The sequence below is a fragment of the Terrapene carolina genome, unplaced genomic scaffold, assembly GCF_002925995.2.
Source record: "Terrapene carolina triunguis isolate 2854851 unplaced genomic scaffold, T_m_triunguis-2.0 Scaffold613, whole genome shotgun sequence".
Classification (NCBI taxonomy): domain Eukaryota; kingdom Metazoa; phylum Chordata; order Testudines; family Emydidae; genus Terrapene; species Terrapene triunguis.
Window position 1 is genome coordinate 419,885 of NW_020664964.1, and position 17,824 is coordinate 437,708.

Genomic DNA, 17,824 nt, shown 5'->3' on the forward strand with positions numbered 1-17,824 from the left:
AGGGGGTGGGGGAAGTTGAGGGAATTCCTGAAATACAGGGAATTGGAGAATGGTACATAGATCATTGTGGGGGGCGGGGGGAAATATGCAATGAGTTCCTGGTGTGTGCAATAAATTTGACCTACAGAAGCTACCAAGGGTGATTCTCTACTAGATTATAATAAAACAAAACAATGATGTAAATTGCTCTACTTAAACCTTCACAGTTATGAGACAGTTATTAGAAAGTGAATCTATACAGGTGCAAAGAATACAGTGTTTAAGCTGTAACATTTTTATTTAATTGGCATTTGGCAGTGCTTAATACACACAAAGTTAAAATCAAATGGATGAAAAATTATTATTGTACCTTAAGTATCAAATTCTTTCATTTATTCACCCTAGAACCAAATTATATACTAGAAATTTCAGTCATTTTATTAAACATTTGTGAATTTCATAACTCTTTTCTGACACAATTTTACATCAGAGTAAATACATACATAAAGTAGGAGGTTAAGTAATTGTGAGAAAATATATTTGCTGATGGTGCCTATGGCTGTAATGTGTAAGTGGTCAGTACACAGCACTCTGGCCATCAGAAAGTTTCATTCTTCAAGCAGCCATGCTAGTGATTTCTACAGCTGGTTGTTTCCAGGATCTTCATTGCAACTGTTCGCACCAAAAGTTTTTAAAAACTCATACCCAATAAGTAACAGCATCATATTAAGTGTCCTTTAAAGTGGCATTGCCAAATTTGCCTTTGAACATTTCAAATATGTTGATCCCATACCAAAAATGACACATGAACTCAAGTTTGTCAGTTATTTAAGAAGTTTTGGCACACTTAGTGTAGGAACTGTAATTTCTTTAAAAATTGGCACATAGTTAGGATTTGGTTGGCTTGAACCTTGGTCCAGAGTTTCAATGATGGTCTGTTTCATGTCCCTGCTGGCATCTCCTCTTACTGTCAGCAAAGCTGCAATGTGGTCATCCCTGCCAAACAAAGGTACAAACCCGCAATGTCAGTACAAACATTTGTACAAGTAATTAAGCACTTGACAAAATGTGTTAGATCACAAATTTTCTAGCCATCATCTTTTGACTTAGTGCCACAGTACCTTTGCAGCTTAGCCAGGCTTCCAGACATTCAAAAATTGTGCTCACAGGTCAACTTCTCAGTCTCTTTGTAAAGAATTCTCTCCTCCCACTTTGAAACTATGAGATGAGTGCTGTGTAATATAAATTTGTTCTATATTCCCAAAATATTTCCTTTGATATGCCAGAGTACATATCCACCCACACCACTCTAGCATACATGTGTTAAAATATTACATTTTATTGTATGGATCTCACAAGAAGGTGATTAAACCATACAATAGAAAAAACAATAAAAGGATATACATAGCCTACACAGTACTACTCTAGCCTAGAACTAACCTTAAAAGAATCAGTACTGTTAAAACTCAAAGCTAAGACACAGTATGAATGATATTACCTGATGTCTGGGTATTTACTAACTAAAGTTGAGACTTCCAGATAAAGCAATGAAGGATCAGTCAGCTTGATAACTTCTGCAATGGCTACAATGATGTCACAAAGCCCTTCAGTGTGCTCTCCAGATCCCTATAAATTGAATAACAAAAAACATAAGCAAAAAAATTCTTTAACCTTTACTCTCAGTATTTTGTTACAGACACTAACTGCATTGTTTATTTTCAAAACTTCAGCTGAAATTTAAGACAAATTGTTAGTAAAATTGGAAGGAAAAAAAGGCCACAAATTACCACAGATGATATCTTCCTCATTCTCGGTCTCCAATTTGCCCAATATATCTGGACGAAGCTACTTTAGTTTTTCTTGATCAATATTATTTGCCTAATCTAATCTGTACCATGTCCAGCACGTGGTTATCTGAGTGTCTAAACATTTATTTAGTTTCAGCTGGATACTCTTTCATACACCAATGTTCTCTTTTCTTTTCCCCTTATATTCAGGAATTAATACTTTTTTGTCTGCTTTAGGTCAGACCACCACCACATATTAGTGATTCATGGCTCTGAAGAGAATGGCCTCCAGTTTCAAGTACAGTAGAACCACAGACTTATGAACACCACAGTTACAAATTGACCAGTCAACCACACCCCTCATTTGGAACTGGAATTATGCAATCAGACAGAGCAGCGGAGACCAAAAAAAGAGGCAAATATAATGCAGTTATACGCAAACAACTAAAAAAATAAAATAAAGGGAAAGCTGCATTTTTCTTTTGCATAGTAAAGTTTCAAAGCTGTATTACATCAATGTTCAGTTGTAAACTTTTGAAAGACCAACCATAACGTTTTGTTCAGAGTTGTGAACATTTCAGTTACGAACAACCTCCAATTCTGAGGTGTTCGTAACTCCGAAGTTCTAATGTAATACAATTCTGTTGGATAGAACATCCCCTTCCTCTAGGCTCATCTCTGACAAGAACCGCATTTTTTTTAATTAGCTAATTTTTACTCTGTTTGCTATTTAGGCATCTTGGATTCCCATCTTCCAAAGCTCAGTCGTCAGCAGGATACTTCTCAAAATAATTGTTCAGGGTCACTCCCATGTGTATTACAGAAGTTAGAGCCTATTAAAGGTCATCTAGTTCACCTCTATGTTGATGCAGGATTGATTCCTACAGTACACTTCTAATATTTGGTCCAGTATTGTTTTAAAATGTCCTAAGTCTTTTACCACTTGCATTCAAAGATTATTCCATAGTTGAATACATCTTGCAGCACTGACATGCAAAGTGTCTGAAATTGTGTGTCAAGCTTCTGTTTGCAGTGTTGTTGAAGCCGTGTCGGTCCCAGGATATTAGAGAGACAAGGTGGGTCAGAGAATATCTTTTATTGGACCAACTTCTATTGGTGAAAGACAAGCTTTTGAGCTTACACAGAGCCCTTCTTTGGGTCTGGGAAAGATATTCAGGGTTTGTCTTTATGTACAGTGCTACAGCAGCGCAGCCACAGCACTTTAGTGAAGATGCTACTATGCCAATGGGAGAGCTTCTCCTATCAGTGTAATTAATCCACCTCCCTGAGAGGTGGTAGCTACATCGATGGGAGAAACTCTCCCATCAACATAGCGCTGTCTTCCTCAGGTGGTTAGGTCTGTATAACTACATCACTCAGGATGTGGATTTTTCACACTGCCGAGGGACGTTGTTATATTGATATAGGTCTGTAGTGTAGACCTGGCCTCAGAGAGTCACAGCTAAATACAATGTGGAACAGATAAGGAGTTAACATGTTGCAAGAGACCATTCAAGGTGTTAACTGCCCATCACAGGACAAAGTCGGGTTAGTGGGCTACACGTTGTTGTAATGAGCCATAAATCCACTAAGTGCCCTAATTACAACTACGTGAGTGAAACCAGATAATCACGAGGCTCTCAAATGTACTCGAACAGAAAAGTGATTAATGACAGAAACATCCTATCACCCGTTGGTGAACACTTTTCACAAAACAATCACTCCATATCTGACCTCTCAGTCCTTGTCCTCAAAGGAAACCTGCACAAAAACCTTCAAAAGATGAGTTTGGGATCTGAAATTCATAACTGCTGGATACCAAAAATTAGGGACTTAATAAAGACACTGGATTTATGGATCATTACAATAACCTGTAACCCACTAACCCTTCTTTGTCCTATGACTGTACAGGTATTAACTGCCTACTTCACCTTGAATGGTCTCTTGCATCATGTGTTAACTCACCTCTCCCACCTTGTATTTAGCTGTGACACTCTGAGTACCTTTCCCAGACCTGAAGAAGAGCTCTGTGTAAGCTTGAAAGCTTTTATTTTTCACCAATAGAAATTGGTCCAACAACACAATACTGCAGCCATCTTGTATATTAAACTTCTGCACAACTGAATTCAGGAGTCCAACATTACAGCCTAAATTCATACTCAGAATTCCAGAAAGGATGCAATAATGCCCCAGAAAACTTTAAACAGAAAATAGAAAAGTCTCTTCAGACCAATCAACAAGTTTGAACACCTTGCATATGATGTTTTACCCCAGAATTAAATGTCTATACATCTTTAGGAACAGTCAAATTTACATATCTGATCCTTTATTAACTGTCAGGTTAATGGCACAATTGGAGGGTATAAATACTTACAGCTGCCAATTTTTTAAACAGAAACCTGAACTGGTCTGCTTCTTTGATCATTCTTTCTGCACCATCTTTTCTTTCTTCTCCATTCTTGAAAGATATACGTTTTAACATGATAGCCTTGATGTACTCCACAACCACTCTACGATGGGCCTCAACAGTCATTTTCTGAGGAAGAGAAATATTAGAGTTGTACCAGTTAATTAAAAAAATTACCTGTCACTTCTGGAGAGTTATAATCAGGCTTTAAAAATGCACTTCTGCACTCACAACTGGCCCAAAGATAGCTTTCCCTGACAAGTGCCTGCAGCAGCAGTGAAAGGTTCTTGTAAGTTTCAAAAACCTGCTTTTGCCGGTGGGGAATCTTATGAACAGCTGCAGAGTCTTTGCGTCAAAATCTGGTTTCAGACACACAGATGTAAATCCAAAGTAATGCTACTGAGTTGCACAGAGTTACTCTAAATTTACACTGGAGTAGCAGAGATAAGAATCAGATCCCCTATGCTGAAGGAAGGGACAGATACCGGTAAGGTTGAGGCAGTAGAGATAAGATTGTTTCTGGTGATGGATCTGGACTGTTTAGGAGCTCAGAAACTTCCAAGAAATGGTGTAGATAAATGATGTCTGTGGAAGACTTAAGGGGAGCTTGATACAGATTCCTAAATGTTTACCAAAGGTTCCAACACAGATAAACTCAGTGTCCTCCAGGCTATTGGTGACAAGGAGGTAGACTACACTGTGTCTTCAATGATGAAAAGGCAGACGGTGGTGCTGAGGGAGCAGATGAAAGTAAGGGTCTGCTGGTTGCCAAAAGCTGTGTTGGCCCAAATCCCTTAAAATGAGATGGTGGTACAGACTGTGTGTTGAAAAGCCAGTGCCAAGCTCTGAAGTAGACAGAGCTCTTCTCTGTGCAAGACATTTTTGCTTCAGGGTGACAGAAGTATCCTTGTAAGGCAAGCTGATCCATGGGTTAGGACTAATTCCAGGAATGACTGGTCTTTTTCTTGTGAATTTTTTTTTAAATTACGAAGTAGTACTATGATTAAGTGTTAGACCTCCAAACCTGTAAATATGGAAGGTGAAGATGCCAAAATTGTCTTAACTAGGGCTAAAAGTCCTTTATCAGAAGGAATCTGACCAGTCTCTACTGATCTCTTGAGCCTGAAAAGTAAGGGAGGCATAGGCTACATGTAATTTGGGAGAGGATCCTTATTCCAATCATTCCAAATGATTAGAGAATGCATCAGATTTTATGTTCAGCGAATTTTCCTAAACCCTGATCTCCATGTCAGCTTCAGCCATTTTATGTTGATAATTTAGAAAGCAGGGAGGAAAACCTTGTAAAAATTATTTTAACTACACAAAACTGAATTAAAATTAAACTGATTAAAGGGAAATGCTCAAGCACAATATATTAAAAAGTAAAAGATAAAAAGTAGGTTTGATCTACTGTACAGCGGCAGTTCAAAGATCCATTGGCAGACAGAAAACAAAGGAACTGAGTTGGGACATTATGCCTCTAACAATTCTACTTTTAGCATGAGGTTTATGGCCTCAAGTAGGCTGATTGCTTTATATTGGTTCTGGAATTTACAGAACATGCAATTCCAAGAATGTATTGCAGAAGTACAGCGTTAGTGTCGAGACCAAAATCTCTATATAAACAGTCGTGAGGAAATAGTGCTATACTAAACTCCTGTGAACTTTATGGGCTCAATCCATTAGTCCCAATCTTCCTTAGGAAGAGTTAATAGGAATCTGAGTGAACAAAGGAGACATGAAAAAATTAGGATTTTTTGTGATAGATTTGTTTTTACTAATAGACAATTTATTTTTTCTGAATTACATAAATTAATAAAATGTTCAACGAATTAATCCGACTTGATACTCAGAGCATATTACCTGAGAATTATGTTAGGTAAAATACCTTTTTATAGGGTTTTTTTATTCTTGCAAAATCATTGAAATAATCCTCTACAGTGACACAGATTGTGTCCACAGCATTAGATCCAGTCAGCCACTTCTTTGTCATCAGCTCATTGAGATGTGGCTGAAAAAACAACAAAAATTAATCAGAAAAATTTCTGAAGGGTGCCTATGCCCTCATTTCCAACAGATCTTAAAATGAAGTTCAGAACAACAAGTAAAGTTGATTCCACAAATGTAGACCGTTTGTAAGTCTTTCATATGAAATAACTACATATGCAAATAGATCAGACTGGTAGTAAAAAAGGATAGTATTGCAATATTAGCATACAAAAACTAAAGTAAGCACCCAACTATTGACTCTAGTATTTGCTTTGTGTTAATTCATTGACAGTTTAAAGGTGTTTACTATGGATAAGGTAACAATTATATCCTGTCTAAATAAACTCAGAAGTGAAAAGACCAAAATGTTTATTAGCCCAAGATAAAAGATACTTATGTAACAGTTGTAATTGTTCTTATACTGAAATATTATCTGTCCTCTCCCGAATGAGCTATGATTGGCTACTACAAATTCCTCCTCTGATTGGCTACTGCCCCCAGAACTCCACAAGTCCACACCAAAACTGGTGGCCTAAATGTCTGATTCTTTCCCCACCACCTCTCCCCACTTACTTTATTTGCCTCTTAAGTCTTAATTCTTCATTTCCCTCTCTAAGAATAATTCTTTATAAAATATTGTATTTTATATCTTATATGAATAATGTGAGTGTTCGCACAGGGAGTTAAGAAGTCGAGGCAAGGGGCATATCTGGGGAATTCTAAGGACAATCACTAGAGTGGGAAGATTTTGTTCCTAATTCCCATATACTTCATGATAAATAAGTAACTGGAGCTGAGCAGCTCCTAAGGTTCACAAGAAAAAACTTTTCTGTGAACCTTCCATGGTGCATGGATATGGCTTGTAGTCACTTACAGAATATGGAATTCAAAAGTGCTATTGCTAGTTTGTTGCAAAGCAACAGAGCTACTAAGTCCTAGAGGAGTCGACTCCTTTTTATTCTTCCCCACTTTTTTCTTTAAAAAAAACCAAACCCACATTCCAAGGGAAATGCCATACAAGAAACCATGTTAAAGTTGCATGTTTCAGAACCAAAAAGTTAGGAAATGCCACAGTTAAGGTTGTAGGCACAACCTTAACTCTTCCCCCTTCAACATGTGCTCGATACACTCTCATTACGTGATCTTAAGTTATTTCCCAAATAATGCAATATATTAGCCTTTGTTTTCCCTACAACTTTGGATACTCAAATGTTACGTCAGCACAATATACTTATATATGCTAGACACACACTGCCTGCTCAAATCATTTGTGTGAAGTGTACACAAGTCTATTTTTACACAACATACTACATATATTACCCTGCATTAGCAAGTTTGTTGACATATTGCTATTATGCAATACAAAACCCACCTAACTAGCAGCCAAGATAGCTTCTTAATTAACGTCCTTATTCCTGAATTTCATAATAAAAAAGGCTCCTTTTGGAGGAAAAATAAGTTCCAACCTCTAAATCCATGAAGACTTCATCTAGCAGGCTAGAGCATCCTTCCTTGGCAATGGTGTCTAAAATTACATCCATGTTTGCATGGCTGCTTGACATTCCCTCTTCCATTTCATTTTTCAAATATTTCCTTTTCAAACTGATTATAGATTCTCTGCGATAAACAAGAACATTTTTCAGCATCCAGTCTGACATGTATGTACTAGTACGCACTGTTATTAATGGTTATTAAATTGTGTTTGTGAGGGCATGTGTATGCATGAATGACACATTGGGTGGTGTTGGTTTGGGAGGATGAATGGCCTTTGTAGCCTGCTCTGTAGGTCTTTATTCCAGCACCCGGCTACGTCGCTTTAATTACTACCTTAGGGTGCCGCTAAGCATGTGTGACTACTTTTCTACAGCTATAGAGGTCTGGAGGGCCAAAGGAATGGATGTGAGGGTTTGAGTCCCTCAATCTCTGAAGTAATGGGCAGGTGAGATACCAGGCAAGAAAAAACATGGTATTGGCACCAATGTTTAGATATTCAATCTCTTTTGCATTATTTTGGCCTATAGTCAGGTCTCAAGAAGCTGGGATGTCAGAAGAGATTCCAGTCTTAGATGTATGCTGTTAAATGCAAGATTGGTGGTTTATGATTTAATTAAGGAGGAGGGCTCCTCTTCTGTGTATATTACTGAAATCTCATTATAGCTGGACTCATTTGGGAACAGTTGGTACTAGGCTGGTATTTAGTACAGCATGAACAAAAGGGGGATTGATAGGGAGGGAACATAATTCTTTTTGCATCCACTCTGAAAAGTTGAAGGTCTCCTACCCCAAAACTGAACTGAATAAAGGGTATTCATCTTTAATCGTTGACGAAAGTCCCAGGCTGGAGTTAAGTTGTAACTTCCCTCTTGTACTTCAAAATCCCTGTGTGATCTAATAAAATTCTTCACTATAGCAATTTGGAAGAAGCAAGGCTGATAGTGCTCAGGGACTGAAAAAATCCATGAAGAATTCTTAGAATCATCTCAGGTTTTCATGGCACTGACCACCATAGGCCCATTACAGATGGTTACGGGCTCCATTCACATAGTTGATCACACTTTTGATATAATATTTGGGCCAAAACTGGAGGTTAGAAAGTTGGAAATTAGGCCCTCCTCATGACCATTATTTTCTACATTTTGAGATTGGGGCACCCCTATCCTGTCAGAACAAGGGATATGATTTGATTGTCTTCAAAATGTAATGAATCCACAGTACTACCAAAAGATCATGAGGGATTATATTGGTCCTCTTCCAGATCAACCTATTAAGCATTTGGTAAGATTTTATAATAAAAAAAGTATCCTCAATCGTTACAGTGGTCTCTACACACCCATTTCTCCAGCTTTGCCTACACAGGCCACAGTGGTTTACAGATGAGTTATGACATATCAAGTGTAAGGCAGAAGCCATGGGCTAAAGCGAATTGATAAAGATTTCTTTAAATTCTCATGCCATGACTCAGAGAGGCAAAAAAAAAAAAAAAAAAAAAAGTTATTTTTCTTCCAAAGCTCTGCAAAGTCTTAATTGGTGGTTTTATTTTAAGTGGTGGACAGCTTGATTAGCCTGAGCTGCTTTTGCTCAGTGGCCAATTTCAGTGTCACCTTAAATGGATTGGGACCTGCCTTTTTCCCTCTGCAGTCAGTTGAGACACTTGAGCTGAAGCCCCCTTGGTATAAAAAAGAAGGAACAGCTGGAAGGACATTCGCCAATAGCGGCCCTCAGTTTAGATTTCTTATATGCATTATAAATTGAGATAAATAAATAAATATTGATTATTTTTTTACAATACTGTATAAATGTGCAAACTTACTTAAAGGTCTGACAGTTGTTGATTACGGCAATCATATATTGAACATAGCACTGAGGATGCTGACGATTTTTTAGGTGCTCCTCTTTATATAATTGGGCTTCTTCTTTGTACCTGTAGCAAACCCAAAGAGCTATTAAATAGATGAAAAGCTACACAATTCTAAGCCAAATGCCCACTGACAGCCTGAAGAACATTTACAAAAATGTGTTTTGTGGAAAGCTGATTGGTCACATAGTATTGGATCTCCTCTTTGTTTCCACCTGATTCTACAGGTCTCTAGGATTTCCATTGCAAGACTTTAAAAATCAGCTGAGTGTAAGAAGGATGTGCCTGCCTAGCTGCCTCTATTTGGAACCATCGCTTTACTGCAGAAGATATAGAGTCAGGAGCTGATCTCAAGAACTTGACCACCAGTGGGACTGGAGCTGCCAGTCACCAACAGAACAAAATTTCCAGGGGGAGCAGAGAAGGAAAAAAGCAGCAAGGTACCATGTTCAGTGGAAAAAGGACCAGGTGGCATATCTGGGAGAGGACAGGGATCAGGCAATAGGGAAGCATGTACAAGGAAGCAAAGGTAGGAGTATGGGACAGCGAGAGAGGGAGGACTAAGACTCCAGAGTATCCCACCCACCCCCTTTTTTTTTTTTTACCTTGTCAGGAATGAATTCATTTGTTGAAGACAGAGAAGCAGTACCTTCGTTTTCAAATCTTCACTTATCTGAGCAGCTACCTGAAGATTCTGCTCAAACATCTAAAATGAGAAATAGCTTAGTTATAAAGATAGACCAATAGCTGGAATAGCGACACAAACATGGCAGGATTCCCTACAAAATGCTATTTGGAGATTTAAACTGGTGCGAGATCCCCTGCATTTTTTTAATTAAATCCATAAACTCTCTCCTGCTAATCCACAGAATAGCAACTGCCATGAATTTAACAGGTAACTTCTTGCCAGGCATCCACAAATGTCCGATTTTTTAAAAATGGTACTGAGAGGCAGTCAGATATTTTTCATGTAAGGAAGCATCACTCTGGATTCCCCCCATCTCCAAATCAATGCGGATTTGCTCTTCATGGTGGACCAACGTCTTTAAGTCAGCTCCTGCAGCATTTCTACCTATTCCTACATATGCAAGAGATAACTTGGCATCAGAAGAATGCTCACAATTCGGCACAAGATAAAGGTGCTCTAAAAATTGTGGGGGATGAATGGGAAGGAAATGGGAGAAGACATACAGATGAAAAAAAGAAGGGAAATAAATGAGAACTTGAGAGGATATGCAAGCTACCTTTATGCTGGCAAGTTTCTGAAAGTCTTTCATTGTTGCATTAGTAGTGAAGCTATTCCACCGAGGCGGTCAATGATTGTTGTGCTAGTGTAGATCAGTCACCAGCATTTTAACTATTTGTCATCTAGCCTTGTTCAGAACCCATAACCAGAACTGGTGCTAGTACAAGTGTGGATGAATTTGATTAAAATCTTAGTGTGGATGAGGTCATGGAGACAAGGTGGGGAACATGTGAGAGACTGGGAAAAGAAACTCATCTGCTTACTTAAGATATTTGCCAACTACTTTTAAAGGTAACCTGCAAAATTAAAAAAATGGTTTTGTGACTTTACTTTTTATGATTTATAAAGAATGTTTGAAAGGTTCCCCCACACACAAAAAAAGGAGGTTGTTCTACTTTTTTAATCTTAGAAGTATCAGGAACATCAAGACCTGTCTTCCCTATTTTTGCTGAAGGACTTCTTTCATGATTCACATGTGGATGGGTGGGAGCTCTTAACTGAAGTAGCATTTAAATGGTGAGGGTTTTGGATCCTTCACAGAGCTTTTCTCCCAAGTGTTTTAGGGCCGATCTAAATTAGGAAATTTGCATTAGTGTAGCTATTCTGGTGTAAACCTCTAATACTGATGCACTGTACCAGTATGATTACTTCAGTAGCTTCCTGAAGTAAGTTACATGGGTAGTTTTGCATCAGTGTAGAGAATCCATATTAGGAGTTTAAACAGAAGTAGATATACAAGTAGTTACTTCAGTGCAAATTTCTCTAATATAAACAGGCTCTTAGTTAAACAGGTGTTAGCATACAAATGCCAACAAAAAATGCCCAAATGAACAGTTTTAAACTGTCTGAATAAGAATAATTTCCCTTTTCATTCAGGTTTCACATCCTTCATATCACGGATGTCATGAACCTACTAGATTGCCAGTCAGTCGTACTCTTCCACAATTGACAAAATCTGACTTTCTAATGTAAAAAAAACCCAAACAAGCAGTGAAAAAAAAAAAACCAACAGCAACTTTTTTTTCGGAGGGGCAAAGGGGAGAAGAGGGAGACATGTCCTGACCTTTAAAAAAAGGAATACAAACACACATACACACAAGTACAGAAAAGCCACAAACCCATTTACCCCTTTTTTAGGTCACCTTTAAGCTTGTAGAATGCAAGAATGTGCCTGGGTGAATCCGGGCACAATCTCTTCAACATTCCATTTCATTCCTACCCTTACATAACATTCTTTAGGTGTTTCATAGATTCCAATTTAACAAAAATTTAAGGTAAAAGTAGGAAAGATGGATGTTCCTACTCAGTATTGTCTATGGGTAAGAAACGAAGCTTCAGTCAGTTTTTAAACATTCCTTCCCTTCCTATAATGATGCTGTACAGAAAAGGAGGTAGGTAGCATGCAAAATACTATCAGTACGGCAGAAAAAAGAAGAAAATCATGAACGATTCATTGATGTTTCTGGACATTCTTACATATTTTATGAGAGAACCATGAAAGTGTTACCAATATTCTTAACGTCCACTCTTCCAGCTCAAGAGGCTGCCACTCTTCTAGGTAAGCATCTCATAATAAGAAAATGAAACCAATTCAATCTATATTGATACAAAGAATCTGCATTTCAAGAGCTTCCCGGTTTTCTTGTTTTTCCACCTGCTCCATTTTTCTATTTTTTTTTTCAGAATTTTTTTTAAAATTAACTCATACCTGAAAAACAATAGCTGCGAGTGTAGTCTGATAGTACCCATCTTGATCTGCTTCTGGCTCAGTTTCTTTTATCCAGTCTTTTTTATCTGTCTCCAGTGCTTTTCGTAGCCAACCAATGATGTTGGACTGCAATAAATAAAATTAGATTAAAAAGAAACAGGAAAAAGCAAAGACAAAATTACCTGGAATCAAAATAGGAAAAAACCCACTATGGCCTTTAGACAAATATCCCTTTTCATAATTAAAGGTATTTTAACCAATAAGAAAAATCAATTTTCACTCACTCTCATGGCTACTGTTACAACCATCACTGCAGTATTGAGGTGCCATATACAAAATTGAGATTCACACTGATTATGTACAAAAAGGTCAATACCACTTCAGACTACAATCTCACAAGATTCCAACTAAACTAAATCAAGTTTGGCCAGTATTTGGATGGGAGATCTCCAAAATTCAATAAGAAATAGAACATTATATATAAGAGCTAACACTTAACAAGTTTTGGAAGAAACATTAAACCTCATGCTTCAGCTCTTAAACCAATTTCTAGCTGAAGGATTAGGAAGAGACTTAATGTGGAGACAGACTATCCCACATCTGCCTAAGACTACTTTCATGTTCCTCTGGAGCATCTGGCACTGGCCACTGTCAAAAACAAGATATTGAACTAGATGGACCATCGGTCTGACCCAATATAGCAATTCCTAAGTTCTAAAGAAAACTCAAATGCTGCAGAAAACAATCAATGTCACTCTTCCATTTGAGTAAATACTGAATGAATTCCAAAGAATGATGTTAAGAACAGCTGGCTTTGGATGAGATGTAAAACCACGGTTCTGATTGCTTGTGGCCATTAAAGATCCCATGGACATTTCTGGAAGAGGAGACGGTGTTCAAAGTTAGCATTTAGCGAGGACTGTCTTTGCAGTCTACCTAAATATTGCCTATGTTTTTCAAAGGGAAAATGATAATGTCTTTTACTTTCTGCTCTAAATTGTTTTGTCCTGTCCCAAATTATTTTGATGCATGTTGAACTAAGAAAAAAATCAACCCCATAGAACTAGGCCTGGGGTTCCTATCAATGCAAAGCACTAAACAAAAATGTATTAGCATGACCTGCAGCCACTTCATAGTAAACATGAACTATGGGGTGCTAAAGGATAGAGAGGGCATTCAGGATGCAAAGCCTCACCAATGAGATTATGGTGAAATAGATGCAATTGGACGATTAGGGTAAATTTTTACCCAGTAATTAAGTTTCTCCAGGTCAGTAGTTATAACTTGTAGTAGCAGATAGGAAATCATAAAGCTCTGAACTTTTCCCTATGTAGAAGAGCAGGCTGACTCAATGCACTCATACACGGAATGTACTCAGATGAAATGACTGTCATCTAAATAGGGGTGATCAAAATTTCACACCCAAAAATTTATTTTGACAAAAATGGCCTTTTTTTCCCAAAACAAAGCTTTTGCAAAGATCAGTCAACTTCTTTGAAGTTTTTCACAAAAAAAATGAAACTTTTTAAAATTGAAATTTGTCAAAATCATGTTCAAAACAATTACAGGACATTTTCATTTACTGAAGGTGTATGTTTTTGTAAAGAAAAGCCTTCAATTACTAATTCAAACACAATTTCAATAAAAAATCTCAAACTTTCATCAAAAATGGAAAATTGGTCCATTTTTAATCCTATGAAAAACTTTCAAAATTCCTCACAAACTATTTTTTTAACCTGTTCTACACCTAAATATTTTTCAAGTGGCAGCCACTTGGACCCAAGGCAGATATTTTGGCTGTTAACATGCCCATCCCGAAAGAAGGCAAAACGTTTCCTAGCTTTGTGCCACACTCCAAAAACTCCCAGATTTGGAAGGTGGATAAGTAAAATAGGTAGACCTTAGATAGTCCTGAGGTATCATGGAAACCATCTGCTCATTAAAAGCCTTTTTCTATCATGTCTGCTCAAGAGTCATGCTGAGACACAAAGTGGATGAGGTATATCTTTTCCTGGCCCAATAAAAGATTACCTCACCCACCTTGTCTTTCTAATATCCTGGGAGCAACATGGCTACAACTATACTGCATACAAGAGTCAAGCTGACAGACATGCAAGAAGATCAGGGTGTTTGTGAAGAAAGAGCCCACGGCTGAAAAGACTGTATGCCAAATTTTGATATAGTTACAGTACCAGAATTTAGTGGTCTATAAGTGTATATAATTAGGGCTGTCAAACGATTAAAAAAATAATCACAATTAATCGATAGATTAAAAATAGTCATGATTAATTGCTGTTTTAATCGCACCGTTAAACAATAATAGAATACCAATTTAAATTTATTATAAATATTTTTGGATATTTTTCTATATTTTCAAATATATTGATTTCAATTACCACACAGAATACAAGTGTACAGTGCTCACTTTATATTATTTTTTATTGCAAAGATTTGCTCTGTAAAAAAGATAAACAAAAGAAATAGTATTTTTCATTCACCTCATACAAGTACTTGCAGTGCAATCTCTTTATCTTGAAAGTGCAACAAATGTAGAATTTTTTTTTAACATAACTGCATTCAAACCATAATACTTTAGAGCCTACAAGTCAAAGCACGAAGGGGCATGCGACTGGTTAGCTTATCTGGCACATAAATACCTTGCAACACTGGCTACAACAGTGCCATGCAAATGGCTGTTCTCACTTTCAGGTGACATTGTAAATAAGAAGCGGGCAGCATTATCTCCCGTAAATTTAAACAAACTTGTTAGTCTTAGTGATTGGCTGAACAAGAAGTAGGACTGAGTGGACCTGTATGAGGTGAACTGAAAAATACTATTTCTTTTAAGCATAAGCTTTCGTGGGCCATAGCCCACTTCTTTGGATGCATAGAATGGAACATATATTGAGGAGATATATATATATATATACACACACACACACACATACAGAGAGCATGAAAAGGTGGGAGTTTTTTTTCCTCTTACTTAATTGGCCTCTCAGAGTTGGTAGACAACTCCCACCTTTTCATGCTCTCTGTATGTGTATATATCTCCTCAATATATGTTCCATTCTATGCATCCGAAGAAGTGGGCTGTAGCCCATGAAAGCTTATGTTCAAATAAATTTGTTAGTCTCTAAGGTGCCACAAGTACTCCTGTTCTTTTTGCAGATACAGACTAACACGGCTGCTACTCTGAAAACTATTTCTTTTGTTCATCTTTTTCTACAGTGCAAATATATGTAATAAAAAAATAATAAAGTGAGCACTTTACACTTTGTATTCTGTCTTGTAATTGAAATCAATGTATTTGAAAATGAAGAAAAACATCCAAAAATATTTAGAATACCAATTTAAGTTGGTATTCTTTTATTGTTTAACAGTGTGATTAAAATGGCAACTAATTGCAGCTATTTTTTAAAATCTAATTACCTGTATATACTCGATCATAAGCTGGTGCGTTTATAAGCTGACCCCCCCAAGATGCATAAGTAAAAATGGAAAATTTTTATAACCCGTTCATAAGCCGACCCTATAATTCAGGGGTCAGCAATTTTGGCTCCCGAGCCATCAGGATAAGCCACTGGTGGGCTAAGATGGTTTGTTTACCTCGAGCGTCCGCAGGCACAGAGGTAAACCTAAGTAAACAAAGTGTCCTGGCGCACCAGCTGCTTACCCTGACAGGCCGGGACAGCAACTGGGAGTCAGGGGAGTAACCCCTGTGACCACCCCTCCACACTCTCCCCATCCCATCCCTTCCCACCTGGGGAGGGCCAGGGGAGGATGTCTCTGACCTGGCTGGAGTTGCTCCGGCAGGCTGGGCAGCGCAGCCGCAGCCTGATCCGGCGGGCCAGACCGGGCAGCGCGGCCGCAGCATGTTCCAGCGGGCTGGGCCGGGCGGCATGGCCGCAGCATGCTCCGGTGCCCGGGAGGCACGGCCACAGCCTGCTCTGGGGGCGGGGCCAAGCAGCACGGCTGCAGCCTGCCAGCCCCGGAGCTGCAGCTGCTTCGGAGGCTGTGGGGAGAGCAATGTGGCCAGAAGCAGAGAGACTCTGGTCCCGCCTCTTCCCTTCTGGCTCTGCTGGCTGTGCTGCCTCTCCTTGCTCCCTCTGTTGGGGGGAGGGGCCGTGTCCCACCTCTCCCTCTCTAAACCCGTTCATAAGCCAACCCCGTCTCTGGTGCTTCCCTTTTTTTAACTAAAAAAATTCGGCTTATGAATGAGCATATACAGTAATTTGTTTTGTGTTAATTGCATGTATTAACTGCAATTAACTGACAGCCCTCTATATGTAATCTAACCATTTATGTGAATTTAGGAGTCGCTAAATTACAAAACACCACAGTGGCCACTTCTAATGGCTAATAACTTCTATAAAGCATAAATAATCCTTTGTGTTTTAGTGAAATGTAGCCATGAAATCATTTGATTAACTGTTCAAAGCTAAATTCTCATGTATATGAAGTTCATTACACCCAATTAAAGTTTAAGAAAAAGTCACAAGTTTTTCCTCTGATGAAACAGCATTTTAAGAATTTAGGTACAAACACAAGGTGTCTTATTTTTATTTGAAGGAGTCCAGAAGTTTACTGTTACTTACAGTAAGTGTCGACATGTACTTGCTAAGAAGCTGGTCTATCACATTTTGTGAAATTAAAGGATTTAGAGAATTTACATCCACTTCTGGGGCCAGTTCGGAATTTCCCATCATCTCTGTACTGAAATGAAAAAATGAAACAAAACCATAAATTGCAAATGAAGAAAGAAAAGAAGTTATAGAAATTTGCAACCTTTCTGATACGACTTCAACAGATGATTTTTCATTATTTACAAGTCTCTGAAAATTCTTAAACAATCCAGGAAATAAATTAATTGAAAGTACAAAGAAACCTCAAAACTAGAACTACTATTTGGCTAACCAAAAATATTTAAAGGACTAATTCATTTACGTACATATATTTTTAATATAGAAATGTTATCCCTATATCCATTTCTAAATTATTTTTTATCTAGAACTTTGAATGATTGCTCATTAATAACTTTACTTTATACATAAAAAAACAAAATTGTGCTGACTATGGACTTCTGACACAGACACTGTAGACACAGAACATATACATTCTAAAATTGGGGGGGGTATTAGTGTAAACAATTAAACATAATCAGAGCTTTAAGTACAGAAGCCTATCATCAGAAAGGAGAGTCAATAATGATCAACGTATCCACAGTCAACAATACCGATCATCCCATAGTTTCTTTTAAGCAGCCATACAATAACACTATAGTTCTTTAAAAGTATACAATAAATATAAAAGAGGAGACAGTATATACACACATATTGTTACAGACCTAGAA

At 37.8% G+C, this 17,824-nt stretch overlaps 1 protein-coding gene across 1 annotated transcript; it reads right to left on the bottom strand.

Annotated features, from left to right (window-relative positions):
* Positions 1 to 253: 253 nt before the first annotated feature.
* LOC112107757 (exocyst complex component 3) lies at positions 254 to 17,183 on the bottom strand. Its single transcript, XM_029913368.1, has 9 exons — positions 17,070 to 17,183; positions 12,472 to 12,597; positions 10,123 to 10,223; positions 9,473 to 9,583; positions 7,629 to 7,779; positions 6,062 to 6,184; positions 4,141 to 4,302; positions 1,478 to 1,605; positions 254 to 975 (listed from the first exon to the last, which is right to left on the bottom strand). Exons 1-9 carry the CDS (start codon positions 17,178 to 17,180, stop codon positions 804 to 806), a joined length of 1,185 nt encoding a protein of 394 aa, XP_029769228.1. The 5' UTR covers positions 17,181 to 17,183; the 3' UTR covers positions 254 to 803.
* Between the last annotated feature and the right edge of the window lie 641 nt (positions 17,184 to 17,824).